The 15,057-nt window shown below is 41.6% G+C and overlaps 2 protein-coding genes across 8 annotated transcripts in view; both read right to left on the reverse strand.

Annotated features, from left to right (window-relative positions):
- Nucleotides 1–7,343, reverse strand: part of LOC106810611 (ras-related C3 botulinum toxin substrate 1-like) — a 13,841-nt gene extending 6,498 nt beyond the window's left edge. The window contains exons 1-4 of one of the 7 annotated variants that reach the window (XM_014814017.1): nt 7,218–7,343; nt 3,195–3,353; nt 2,701–2,815; nt 2,277–2,394 (exon numbers count right to left, since the gene is read on the reverse strand). In XM_014814017.1, the coding sequence (XP_014669503.1) occupies nt 2,277–2,394; nt 2,701–2,815; nt 3,195–3,353; nt 7,218–7,219 (394 nt within the window). In that variant the 5' untranslated portion in view covers nt 7,220–7,343. The other 6 variants (XM_014814018.1, XM_014814020.1, XM_014814022.1 and 3 more) reach the window with 6 other exon arrangements.
- A 5,924-nt stretch (nt 7,344–13,267) lies between these two features.
- On the reverse strand, nt 13,268–14,957 carry LOC106810609. The gene is made up of 4 exons (XM_014814015.1): nt 14,852–14,957; nt 14,400–14,474; nt 14,111–14,261; nt 13,268–13,886 (listed from the first exon to the last, which is right to left on the reverse strand). Exons 1-4 carry the CDS (start codon nt 14,894–14,896, stop codon nt 13,720–13,722), a joined length of 438 nt encoding a protein of 145 aa, XP_014669501.1. The 5' UTR covers nt 14,897–14,957; the 3' UTR covers nt 13,268–13,719.
- Between the last annotated feature and the right edge of the window lie 100 nt (nt 14,958–15,057).

Consider the following 15,057-nt stretch of genomic DNA (forward strand, 5'->3'; position numbering starts at 1 on the left):
TACTGTGCAGTTTCTACAGCTCTAGCTGGATGCTGATATATGTGATATATTAAATATAAATTGTGGTAGTTTACTTTAAGTTTATTTGGAGCCACTATTTGACAACATACAATCTTGAAGCTAAAAGCAGAGAAGAGAATGCAGCAGCCAATAATGAGATTTGCAATGTGCACTGTCTGTGGTGACGGTTTTTGATCAGTTGTAGCCCTGAAAGTCACAGAATTCAGTAAAGAATATAGAAGAAAACCTTTCTTATAGTTGCACTGCCGATTAACTGCCAGTCTTGGATAGACTGATCCAACATATACAACATATGTGCACACTTTGTGCTATGCATCGCATCAGAACCAGTCTATCCTAGAGTCACTACTGGCATGTCTGTGCTATAGCTACTGCAAGTTATTAGATTGCACGCATGGATAAACGATAATTTAAAAGCACAGAATACTTGAACACAAAACATTTCTCAAGAGAAAATGTAGAAAACCTCAAAGCCTAGATAAGCGGTTTCTTTTCCTCAATTTTGCGATTTAAGCTAGTCAAAAAATAAATCAAATAAAATTTCTCCTATTATAATTACGTATACTCTACACATAAATTTCTTCGCATCACTAGGATCAACGCCTATATAGTACAGCCTGTCGTGCTCAACTTCACAACACACGGTCCATTCAGTCAAAATCGTTTATCGTAAACAAACACGGCTTGTGTTTTGCCAATGACACTACCAACCAGATGTGCTAGCAAGCAGATCTCATGCCCGTACACCAAATGCTGCTCTGTTACCCCACACACTTCACCCACCAGCAATGGCTCTGTGAATTGTAAACTCACACACAGTACACCCAGCAGCCCTGCACTGTGTAGGCTCTCTCTCTCTCTCACACACACAAACACACACACGAACACACGCACGCACGCACGCACGCACGCACGCACGCACGCACGCACGCACACACACACACACACACACGAGTGACATCAACCACCAGCCCATGATCTGTATACACTCACACTCCTCTGGACAAGATACATGCACACGACTTCTGAGTGTCAATTCAAGAGTGCTGCAAGAGTGAGTCATATCTGCCTAGAGTCAACAAGCAATTCTAAGCTTAAAAGTTTCTTTGTTAGTTTGCTTGTTTGTATCTGCTTGGTAGTGATGGGAATCGGCTGGAATTTCATAATCGATTATCGGTTTCCCGTAACCGATCGATAATCGATTATAATCGGATAATCGGTTAATAATAGCATAGATTTAATTTAATCTTACTTTGTATATACAATTATACATAGCATTCAATATTATCATGTTTTATGATCATGTATTAACTCTGTGAAGGTTGCTGTATGTATATCAATGTCTGTTCCTATACCGTATTTAATCAATTTAAAAAGAAATGGTTTAAATGCCTTTATTAAAACATTAAAAATTTTAAACAAACATGAACAAGACTTGTTCTTTATTATAGTAAGTAAGTGTCGTAGCTACGATGTGTTTCTGTCAACGCTACTCTCGTAGCATTAACATTAGTCGTAAGTGTTATCGTAGCATTAACATTAGTCGTAAGTGTTATCGTAGCATTAACATTAGCATTAACTTTACGATGTTTCTGACAACGGGCCCCTGCAGGACTTGTGCTCTACTTGTCATATCAATTCACACATCGTGAGTACAGTTCCTTGTTTGTTTGTTCTGGTATTTCCGATAATCGATTATTTGTTTTCATAATCGATTATCGAATTTGAGACTATAATCGATCGAATTTCGATTATAATCGATCATCGGGACAGCACTACTGCTTGGTACCACCTAATCATTTCAATTCGTTCATAGTTATCAGTCACATGATGAAAAAAATTTATCCTGATTTTTCTGATGAAAATAAATGTGTTAAAATATTGCTTCACCGTCTTCATTGCCGTGTAACCTGTTTTGGTGACAGATATGCAATTGCCAATGGTCTAGTTTTGTATTGAGATTTTCTCACTCTATTTGCTTACAATACCTCTGAATATTTACCAGTTTATTAACTAAATATATTTTAGCCCTTTGCTTCTCTTTATTTCTTTGATAAAAGATCTTACTAAAACTATTGACAGCACAGTGTTGCCATTTTTCCTTCTCTATGGTGGAGGGTGGGGGAAATGAGTGATTCTGCTCGCTCTTAGTACTGGCCCTATACATTTAACACGTCAAACAAGTAAACGTAAAGTGATTTAGCAGAACACAAAAACATGACATTACCTACACCATCAGTAACTGCACAACTTACCTACTAATATAATCGGTGCTTCTGGACAATGGTGTTTGATCTCAGGATACCATTTTGTCGTCACGTTTTCAAAAGATGAAGGACTAACTATACTAAAGCATATAAGGAAAACGTCCGTCTGAAACAGATTCAGAGTAATTACTAAAATTATATAATGACTAGTGAACAATTGGCAGGTGACTAAACACTAACTGAATATATTTGGTACCTAATTTTATCAAACATGTTTAATCAATCCAGATATAATTCCCTACCTTGTAAAATTTTCAAATTTTGCTCCAATCATCTACAATTAATAATCATGTTGAATGTACACATGGAGGCATTATCTAATTAAACGAGCTCTTTCTCTCTCTGTCTCTCTCTCGCTCTCTGGGTGTGCATGCACGAGAGTGTGTCTAAACCACATTTGATAAAAACTTACTTGTGGATAAGATAGCGGCCGTAACCGATCATAGTCTTCCTGCCCTGCAGTATCCCACAATCCCAAGCTTACAGGGATACCATCACACATCATCGCTGCTGAGTAGTTATCAAATCTGAAAACCGCACGTATTTCACATTATCCTATATAAGATTCAAACCACAACATATTTAAAGCAATCAAAGTACACGCACGCACGCACGCACGCACGCACGCACGCACACACACACACACACACCAAAATTGACGTATTGTAGACCATTGTTTTGAACCTTTCTAAGTGTGTTTAACTTGGGTAATATAGGTGGCAGCCACCCACTTGATCTGATGGTGTAAAAAAAGTTCTAGGATCCGTGATACCATCCCGCATAACAATGTGCTCATAGGAACAATGATATGTGATTACATCTTTAAGGAGAAGATTTATGTGCAGTCACTTTTACAGAGCACCCATTATTACCAGTGCTGCTTGTTTAAACATAAAAGCAACTTACACTGTCGGCACATATTCGGCTGGAAAGCTGTCGGTTGTGTAGGAAATCAGCATGCATGTTTTACCAACGGTTCCATCACCAACGACAACACACTTGATAGGTCGTCCTTGCGACGACATTACTGTTATCCTGCTGTCTCCCCCTTTGGATGTTTTGGGCCTGAAAATGTTGAATTTATTATATATGACACAGGGCTGATTGATTACATTTTGCCACACAATTTTAATTAGATTCTACCCTAGTATGCATTAACCAATTTCAACTAATTCATTAATCGGTAATTTCTGTTTCAATTCAATTCCAACTCCAGTAATCTACTTACTGGTAAATTAAGAAACTACAATTAACAGACATGCCTCAGTTGCCCTGTTACAAATATGGGACCCCAAACTAATAACCTTAACCGACTCCAAATAACAACCCCCCTCCCCCCGCCCAACGAACTCTATGACTCGGTTTCCCTTCTCTCAGTTAGGTATTCAACATTAATGTGAGGTTAACTGGAATATGCCAGCTTCATGTAATTTCAATTATATGAATCCTGTAGGCCTATAATCAGTAGCTAATACGTAGAAATTAATCTTTTAAATGCACATGCAAAACGAACTCATTCACACTATAAATACAAACATTGTTGGGGGAAAGTACCTCGCACGCACTTCAACTGACGAGAGCCAGTCTTGCGTAATTGTTTGTTTTGTTTCCGTTTTTGTGATGTAAAACAATTATTTTGTGAAACAGTATTTAGTATCATTTACACAGAATGTCTATTGCACAACGATGCAAACATGGCACCACTTTTTCACAACCTTCAACCATAAACTGGTTAATCATTTAAAGCCGCACAATGCGCATCCAAACGCTAATTTCTCCAGTACTAGACTAGCAAATACTTCGTGGCATGCATAATCACACTACCTTATGACAAAATAAACTCTAGTTCCTCCCATTTCACTGCACGTTGTCTTATATAAGGCATTTGAAAATACCTCCAATGTTGTTCAAATTCTCCGATGTTGTTGACAGTTTCGTGTTGCTCTCCCAAGCAACCGTGCAGCAGTGCTGCGGTACAGCGGTACGAGTGTAGCAAAGATAAAAACATGTGATGTCACCTAACAACTTCGAGGCTAAATTGTTTGGCAAACAAGTCAGCGTTGGCGCCAGAATGCCAGTTTTCTCACCTCTTTCTTGTGGGTTTTAAGCAAACACGCAGTGAAATGGGAGGAATTAGAGTTTATTTTGTCATAAGGTAGTGTGATTATGCATGCCACAAAGTATTTGCTAGTCTAGTACTGGAGAAATTAGCGTTTGGATGCACATTGTGCGGCTTTAACTGACAAAAATATTTAAAATACATTTACAGATTGTTGTAAGTCATGTTTCACGCAGATACTCACATGCCATATAAACATATTAGCATAAACACCTTGGCTGTATGAACAGTAACAGTATTAGAGAGCAGTGTTTGATTCTAAATAATGCGGAATATATGTAACAAATGAGTTGATACGTACAGAGAATGTGTACAACGAATCTGGCTCTAAAGACAAAATTAAGTTCTATTTGATCTTTGTGATTCACCAATATCACATAACAACATGCAGCTTTAAATGTACATGGGTGGGGCAGCTTATACTTATAGGCCTATATGTTTGGGTGTGCATTGTAGTCTCTACGCCGGGCAACGAGACAACAATATTAAACAACTGCGAGCTTGGCATGTTCCCGACTAGTATCGACCATAGATGGTGTAAATAACATGTGCTGAATAACTAGGTAAAAATATAAACTTTCCTAATGACAATGTATAGGAGTGTTTCATGTTGATAAACATTGACGTCATATGCGCACATGCGCAGTTTAACTGTTGGCAGCAAGCAAATGCGTGATATTGTTCGATACAAGCACACGCATGCACGCACACACGTGTACGTACACACGCATGCACGCACGCACGCACACACTCATGCACACACTCATGCTCGCACGTGTACGTGCGCACGCACGCACGCACGTCTACATGCACATGCATGCACGTGTACCTGCACACACACGCACGTACGCACACACGTGTACCTGCACACGCACACACGCACGCACGTGTACCTGCACACACGCGCACACACGCACGCACGCACGCACGTGTACGTGCACACACACGGACGCACGCACGCATGTACGCACGTGTAAGTTCACACGCACGCACGCACGTGTACGTACACTTGCACGCACGCACGTGTACACGCACACACACACTCATGCACGCACGTGTACGTGCACACGCAAGCACGCACGCACGTGTACGTGCACACGCACGCACGCACGCACGCACGTCTACGTGCACATGCACATGCGCTCACACACGCACACACGAACGCATGCACGCACGCATATGTGCACACGCACGCACACACTCATGCACGCACGTGTACGTGCACACGCACGCACGCACGCACATGTACGTGCACACACACGCACGAACGCACGTGTACGTGCACATGCACGCACGCACGCACAAACGTGTACCTGCACACGCGCGCACACATGCACGCACGCACGCATGTGTACGTGCACACGCACGCATGCATGCACGTGTAGGTACACACGCACGCACGCACGCATGTACGCACGTGTCAGTGCACATGCACGCACGCACGCATGTGTACGTACACACGCACGCACGCACGTATACGTGCACACGCACACACGCACACACACACGCACGCACGCACGCAGGTGTACATGCGAACGCACGCACGTCTACGTGCACATGCATGCACACACGCACGTGTACAGGTCTGTACACACACGCACGTACGCACCAACGCACTCATGCACACACGTGTACCTGCACACGCACGCATGCATGCATGCCCGCACGTGTACGTGCACACGCACGCACACACGCACGCATGCACGCACGTGTACGTGCACACGCACGCACGTGTACGTGCACACGCACGCACGTGTACGTGCACACGAACGTACGAACGTGTAGGTTCACACGCACACACGCACACACGCACGCATGCACGCACGCACGCAGCACGCACGTGTACGTGCACTACATAAACAGCACTTTCTATCAGAACATGTGGTCATTCATCTGTAAATATAAAGCAGCACGCTTCGCTTCTGCCAACCATGACACATAACAAATACACGTGACGTGATCTATGACGTCACGTGAAACACTCCTATAGAAATAATGGCCCAAGGATAGAGAACATGGGTCCCAATAAAACCAATGTGCCTAACCCTAACCCTAATTCTAACCCTGGCCCTAACGGCCCAAGGATAGAGAACATGGGTCCCAATAAAACCAATGTGCCTAACCCTAACCCTAACCCTAATTCTAACCCTAACCCTAACCCTAACCCTAACAATAACCCTAACCATAACCCTAACCTATTATATTGATATAATATTATATTTATATTGATGTAAATGACATTGGTTTTATTGGGACCCATGTTCTCTATCCTTGAACCGAAATAATGACATGTGCATAGACCTAGCACAAAAAGTACGGTATTAAAAATAATGCACATTGGGCAAGGCTCAGGCCCAGTTTATGACCCTGGTACATAAAGTATCATCAACCCAACTTACTCTTAGGCCCATCACCAAAATACCGGGTCCTCAAGTTGGCTAGGTCGAGGTCACACTTGGAATATTTTAGAACAAATATAGGGCCTACCCGGTACGCAAATTTCGGGATAGTCACTAGATTCGCTTAAACTTTAAAGTTAAACGCACAACAAAATGTTATATGCACTGCCTACCACACACCTATAACCATAGTAAACGTAACTCAAGTAAGTAATGGAAGATAAAGTATCAGGCATCGGAAACTGATCTGTTACGTACTTATGCAGTTATGAAGTTATGTATAGTCGGCAACGGTATTCAGGCACTCCAACATGGGTGGGTCAACATGTAACACAGATATATAACGTAGCCAGGCAAACTTTTCACGCGATATACACACTCAATGTACACGCATTTAAAGCACTAACTTACATAAAGAACAAGTTATCCTATAGTGTTAACAGCTGCGGAGAAAACTACAAACATACACACGGATGTGGTGAGAAATTAGTTCATTACAAGTGATGATTCACCCCGGTTGCCATTTGTATCCAGACACATGTAGTGATATATGCGACAGTGGCGTCATCTTCCAGTTACCGCACCAGGCGATCGTACCATAGATTATAGCAGAGCACGTATATCATAGATATAAGTTAACTATGTATGTCACCGACTAATGGTTATTTATTTGTGGCCGTGTGATGATACCGTACAATAGGGTATCTAACGGACATGAGGCTTATTTTCCTACATACAACCATGCACTTCTACTTTTTCAACCTACCCGCAACATCCGTCAGGCTACAGACCTCAAGACCTTCAAGGCGCTTCTAAGATCGTGGTCAGGTCCACCATGTGGATGTGCGATGTGCTGCTGATGCCCCCCCCACCAACCCACACACACACGGTGTTACCTACATGGACTGATACGAATCATCAACTCTAATTTTATCACGACTCATAATTTTAGTATCCTTGCGTGATTATTGTTTTCTCCTGTTAAATTTCAGTACCTGCGTTTTCTGTACGAATACGTCAGTGTTCCTCATAAGTTGATATTATTTTTTATGTCCAATGCTCCATTGTATAATGTTACACCATAGTGACCGCGAATTAATTTTAGTAAGGGGTACCTAGCTTAGCTGCCCTGGTACCGTCGCTTGTTACGTTGTTAGACTAGCACTTTTAATTAAGAATTGTATCCTTTTACTGCACTGACGGTGAGGAGCTTGCAAGCTCATGTTGACATATCTGTTGCAAATGTACCGTCTTTAAATTAATAAATTAATAAATAACATTTTTTTAAATATCGAGACAATTATTGTCAGGAGAAGCTACAGGTTGTATAAAGCTATAAGTTATCAATATCAGTGTTGGACGGAAAGGACCCGGAAAGGATATATATATGTGTGTGTGTGTGTGTGTGTGTGCGTGCGTGCGTGCGTGCGTGTGCGTGCGTGCGTGCGTGCGTGCGTGTGCGTGCGTGCATACGTGCGGCGTGTGTGTGTGTGCGCGCGCGTGTGTGTGTGTGTATGTGTGTGTGAAAGAACACTATAAACTTGGCGCATATTATTAATAAATGGCAGAATACAAAAGATAGGGCACATATGGGAAAAAATGACCATCACAAAATAGATGAATACAATTAACATAATTTATTGTGTAAACATTCAACTGTTGTATAAGAACAAATGCATACATGATACAGCGCAGCATTATCAGGCACCCGTATACAGACGAATAGACCATATATGGTATTCAAACATATGGATGAATGAGATTTACGTCTCCACATTCACACGTTCACATCAGCAAAGCTTCTACTTGTAATTACCGAAACGGCTCGTATTATGCTATTCGAATAAAGATTTTCACCCCATTAACATGCTATTATTATTAGTCTATGAAGCACTTTTATCAAAAAAACTATTATCGGCGATATTAGTGACTCTCCTTCTGGCTGTGATATTTTCCGTACTTGTTGTTGCTCTTATAGTTTCCCTTCCCGTAGAAGGAACCCTTGCCGCCGTAATTGGCCTTGAAGCCCTTATCCCAGTATTTCTTGTCACCTCCTTTGTCGCTATGGTAGTTATCGTACTTGTATTTGCCTGTTGAAAGACAGCGCATAAATAATCGAGTTTTTTGTTAGCCAGAAGAGCAAAGACGACATTATATCTTGAGAAAATACACAGAATAATACGAATATATAAATACTCATATAGTCGACTAACATATAGCGCGCGCGCGTGTGTGTGCGCACGTGTGTAATAGATTCATACCGTCGCCCTTGCTGAAGTAGAATTTGCCTTTGCCCCAGTTCTTAGATTGTTTTCCGTTCAGGTATATCATTCCTTGTCCGCCCTTGTCAACTTTATCGCCATAGTTATTGTGGGATTGCTTGTGCCAGTACTTGTAGTAATCGTTGCCGCTCTATTAAAGGAAACATTCGATTATAAATCGAACTAAAAACTATTTCATTTTACATGTTTTACGTGATTTTCTTTTTTTTTACTTTCAAGCGTTACTGAAATTTATGAATCGGGTTATATATTGGTGACGCGCAGCGGATATCTGTATGGATTATAGAAGTCGTACTGCATACCCCATATTTATCCCAGCGGCCGACTCCACCACCATCGTCACCGTAGCCACCGTGATCTCTGCCCCTTCCTCTGCCGTAACCTTTTCCATACCCTCCGTATTGCGCCGAAACGCCAGCCACCTGAAAGAGTAACACATATTAACTAAACTATATCCAGGCTATATATATATATATATATATATATATATATATATATCCTATAGCAATACATGGCAAACTCAATAACAACACTTGTTGTTAACTTATAAAACTCAATTGGTAAGTATGTTTCGGTATAGCAACTGATATAAGTGTAGATAATTACCAGACATAATTTTTTTAGGTAATTTACCTCTTTAATATAATTTTTATTAAGAGCGTGTTCACTCATAACGCAGGACAACTATACGAGAAACGACTCGCTATGCATAATTATGTAGCCGCTCAAGTGACCGTAGGCTGTCGAGGCTAAATGTCGGTTATATAAATAATAGCTGATAAATTAACCTTGGAATTTTGCTCTGACATCTCACGTTCAACATTTATTCGAACCAGTTTCGCATCGGGCACATATCTACCTTAGCGGGCCGTACATATCACCACGTAAATGCGCATAAGCTATAACTCAAAGGCATTTGACTGACACAACAAAATAAGTAATACTTACAAAGAGCGTGACCAATACGGATAGAAGCGACGTTACGATATTCATATTTTAGCAAGCTTTTCCCTCTCAGCGGGCGCGACAGTGTCTGCGTCAGGCGCAACTAGATAAAGGTAGTAGTGTGAAACCGGTGCAGCCATTTATATAACACCAGAAACATCTGAAGTGACCCGAGTTTAACGGTCTGAAAATTTCATGTTTATTCTACGTGGGTAACCATGTTTGCTAGTTGATTATTTTCACCTATTTCTTTACGGAACCTGGCCATGCAGGCTTAATCCTATGCATAAATATTGCCATAGTTTGACAATTTTGCCGAAAAACAATGCGGGGCTCTATATTACGCGTTGTTTGCAGTGTAGGTTGCCCCGCCTGACCTGATGACATAAACTGTGCTGCATCTATTTGTTAGATGTTTGAATGTAATTTAATCTAATTGCTCACAATAATTCATTCGCGTAGAACGCTCACGCTCAGTAGGCCTACAGTTACGAAACAGCTGCTTGGTTGAAAGCAGTGATTTTTAATGGCGTATTTCTAAATTTATTATATAGGGGATTTCTTTCTGCCGTATAGTTCGTTTCGTAAAAACACGAAAAAAATTGAAAATAATGCGTGCGTGTGTCCGTGTGGGCGGGCGGGCGTGCGTGCGTGCGTGCGTGCATGTCCGTGTGCGATTAGATCGTACTGATTGATATAGCTGTCACGTTGCCTGCGCAATGCTTTTTCGTATGTAATAGGCAGCGTATACGCTGCGTTTTTATGCATGTGTGTAATAATATGACAACACCAATAATCATAGATATAGAATAGACGATTCCATTCTCTATCTTCTGCTTTACCTTTACCTTTTCTTTTTTATCTATTCGTCTTTCTGTCTCTGTTCTTCTATTCTGCATCTCTGGTATAACAGTGCGACGACAGAGAGAATCATATAGAGTTGTAGCGGTGAATTTCCTTTGCTTATATATGATCTATAAATTCATTAATTAGATTCAGCGTCAAGCAAATTTTTAATCAGTCATGGAAATTCTTCGTTAGTAGTCCCTATTCCGCTTTTCTAAGTATGTTACATCTGTGTTAGAGTGGTGTTTTCCGTATATGTCTTAATATAATTATTTGGTCCTTTATCTTGCGAAAACGTAACAACAAAATGGTATCCTGTGATAAATCACGGTATTGTCAAATAGTGATGAAAGTATCCTTATAAACTCCTATTGTTGGTATGTGAGTATATGCAGTCATTACATGTATATAGTGCAATGACGTCAACAGGCGGGGGACAGGGGGGACATGTCCCCCCACTTTCAAAAGTGTGGGGGACATCATATCATTTGTCCCCCCACTTTTTTGGGATCAGAACCATGACTGAAAAGCACTTCCTTCTTCTTGTTTCTGCGTGTTTTAAGCTTAGTTGACTGTTCAGCCGCATGGGAAATATTATTTCCACCCCCAGACGATAATTTGTAACCACCTTGTACGATAATCTGAAATTCCAAACGGTTGATCAGTCTTCTGCTTGTCTCCCCGGCAAGTTCGTGCACAGCTGAGCGGTCATTCAGCGCACTAAGGCGACTGAAAACCTGGTTACGTAGCACGATGACACAGCAACGCCTTAACCACCTCATAATTTGCCATGTACATCGTGATCGTCTAGCAGCATTGAGCCCACAGAGAATTGCCGAGGAGTTTATCAGATCAGAAGACCGTTGTAGGCAGATTTTTGGCAAGTTCTGAGGTAAGAATTTTCCATATTACAAAGTTATTGTTATCTAAATCTTACAAAAAAAAGTTTTTTTTTCAAAAATGAGAGTAATCTTGAAAAGGTGTATGCTTTAAAAAAATAAATGAGAATCGTTGGAAATTGCCTCAGATCACACAACAGAGCATCTAAAGTAAATTTCTGTATTTTCTGTATAAACTACTAATTTTGCAGCTTCAGAAACTTTGCTTGATTTTTACTCTACAATGCATTAAAACGCCTGTTTTTAATACCCAAAAATAAAAAGTCTTTACCGTGGGACGAGGGCAAAAATCACCTTTCACCCCTCCCCCCGCTCGGTCGCTCCGCTCCCTCCCCCCTCTGCCCCCCTCCCCCCGCTCGGTCGCTCCGCTCCCTCGCTCGGTTGCTCTGCTCCCTCAAAATGTCCCCCCCCCACCCCACTTTTAAGAAGCTGTTGACGCCCTTGATATAGTGTGCTGTGTAAAACACATTTGACGCCTACTGCTAACGTATAGGAGTAGTACTATGTTTAAATTGGATCACGTTACGCATATATAGAGTCACAGCTGCATGTTCGCGTGTGTATGCGTACGTGTGTGTGCGTGTGCGCACGTGTGCGTGCGTGCGTGTGTATGTGTAAGTGCGTGCGTGCGCGCGTGCGTGCGCGCGTGCGTGTTCGTGTGCGTTTGTAGTCGCGTGTGTTTGTGTATGTGCGTGAGCGTGTGCATGTGCGTGTGCGTGCACGTATGCATATGCGCGTGCGGCTGTGTGCGCGTGCGTGTGCGTATGCATGTGCAAGCGTGTGTGTTCGTACGGGTGCGGCTGTGTGCGCGTGCGTGTGCGTATGCATGACATGTCCGTTTGTGTGCGTGTGCGTGTGTGTGTGCGGCGGGCGCGCGCGTGTGTGTGTGTATGTGTATGTGTGGGTGTATGTGTGTGTGTGCGTGCGCGTGTGCGTGTGCACCATGTGTGTCAACACCCAACAAAGACTCTAATGAGTCTTAATGGGGGGGGGGGCATATTGAATACATATTGATTTTATTCCCTATGTTCTGTTTGTATAAATGTGAAATTCCCCTGGGACGGAATCAAAATGTAATTAATCAGGTTTTTCTTATATATTTTCAATATTAGTCTAACGCTAACGTCGTCCGCGTTCAGTGCCAAGAAGGAAATGAATATGGAACGGCCAAGAATGGACTTGGAATATTTATGTAAACCCACATATTTATCTAGGTCTGTAACATTTTTTCCGTTTTATATTTTTTTATAATGTACATCGAGGTAAACTTCGAATAATGAGAAGCATAAAGAATCTCTTCATTGTGGGATCAAATGCCACGTATCGCATATTCTTTGTATAGTAAAGAAGCTGTGATGATGTTACTGCTATAGTGTATATAGAATTTGAAAAGAAGCGCTAAATGTCTAAAGCGACACATAACGTTGATGTTTTAACGTTGTTATAGATTACGTAGGTTAATCAAGCAAACAGATATATGTATTTTTACGATTGCAACGTTTATTTGTATAACAATAACAAAGAAAGTTGAGCACAACATTGAATGAATTGCATTACAATGGTCTCTTACGACAAAGATTTTGACACGATGATGACGTACAATAATGATATTCAACTAGTTTTAGCATAGTTACGTTGACGTTATAGTTATACTTATTAACACGACCAATAATGACAAGTTTCTCACAACCTCTCCTTCTCCTCTTTCTTGCTCTCGCTCTCCCCCTCCCTCTTATTCTCTCGTTTTCGCTCTCTCTATCTCTCTTTCATCCTCTCTCTACACCCCTTTATTCTCTGCTTTATCTTACTATTTAATTCTCGATTGTTTACCATTACATCTGCCTCTTTCCCATCACAAATATATATTAGAGCTCGACTTATTTACTCTATAGAAAAGCAGCTGGTCGCTGGTCTACGATATCTTGAGCTATGCTTAAACACTTAATGGAAGTATTTATTGTAGTGCATGTCGGCGTGCTTATTCCAGCTATTGTACGCTCCCTTTCCATAAAAGTTTCCTTTGCCGCCATAATGTGCCTTATAGCCATTATCATAATATTTCTTTTGCCCTCCTTTATCCTTGTGATAGTTATCGTAATTGTACGTGCCTGTAAGAAAACATAACATGTTGAAAAAGTAAGTATAAATGTTTCACGAACTTCTAAGAAAGCAGAGAGCAAGAGCGCGCGCTCATATGCAACACGCACACACGCACGCATGCACACACGCACATGCGCGCACATACACGCGCGCGCATTTCATAACGGTCGTTTGTAAAGTTGGTTTCGTTAATAGATGAATATGTTGATCGACCTCACTCGCTATGGCATACCTTTTCCTTTGCTGAAGTGAAATTTTCCCTTGCCCCAGTTCTTTGACTTCTTTCCATTCAGATGAATTTCTCCCTTTCCACCGTAGTCCGCTTTTGCTCCGTATGAATTGTGCTTCTGATTGTGGTTGTAATGGTAATAGTCGTCACCATGCTAAGCAAAGACAAAAGGTCGAATATAAACCTACAGATTTCCGCTAGTGGGGTTGACGTCGATGTGTGTATAACCTATAGCCGTGTGGCACGGATTCACGACGGTCAATACACAAACATAACCAGTTTACGGGTTTACCCCTTTCTTATTCCATTTGCTCACTCCGCTCCCGTCGTCGTCATAGCCCCCGTATTGACCATACACGGTGACGACCTGTAACACAAACGGTAGAGCAGCATGATTACGCCGTATTAATTTCATACGTTCATATAGAGTCCGTATACTACATACCGTCGTCATCTCTTTTTCTCTCATCCTTTTCCCACATTTCATCAGACTATAATTTGCTCTCTCTTTCTCACTCTCTCTCTCTCTCTCTCTCTCTCTCTCTCTCTCTCTCTCTCTCTCTCTCTCTTTCTTTCTCTAACTCCCCTTCTCTCTATCTTTCTCTTGCGCTCGCTCCCTATTTTTCTCCCACAACATTTCTGTCTCCACCTAAATTATAAACCAATGCATATCACGCTGTAACATTAGTTATGATTAAATCTCTCTGACGATACGTCTTAATTAGAACTATAGCTTAAACTTACGAGAACAGCATGCACCAGTATAGCAAACACTGTAAATGAATTCATGTTTTCCTCGCGGCCTCGATATGATATATATGTAAAATAACACGTGAACGCTAGAGCTCGGTTGTGCTATCAGGCCTCTGCTAAGGAACTTCTGCCAACTCGTGCCGCGCAGTGCTTAAAAGCAGCAACTGCTTCCGACTGACCCAGGTTCTATTTCCTGC

This window comes from Priapulus caudatus, unplaced genomic scaffold, assembly GCF_000485595.1.
Source record: "Priapulus caudatus unplaced genomic scaffold, Priapulus_caudatus-5.0.1 Scaffold457, whole genome shotgun sequence".
NCBI classification, from domain to species: Eukaryota; Metazoa; Priapulida; class Priapulimorpha; order Priapulimorphida; family Priapulidae; genus Priapulus; species Priapulus caudatus.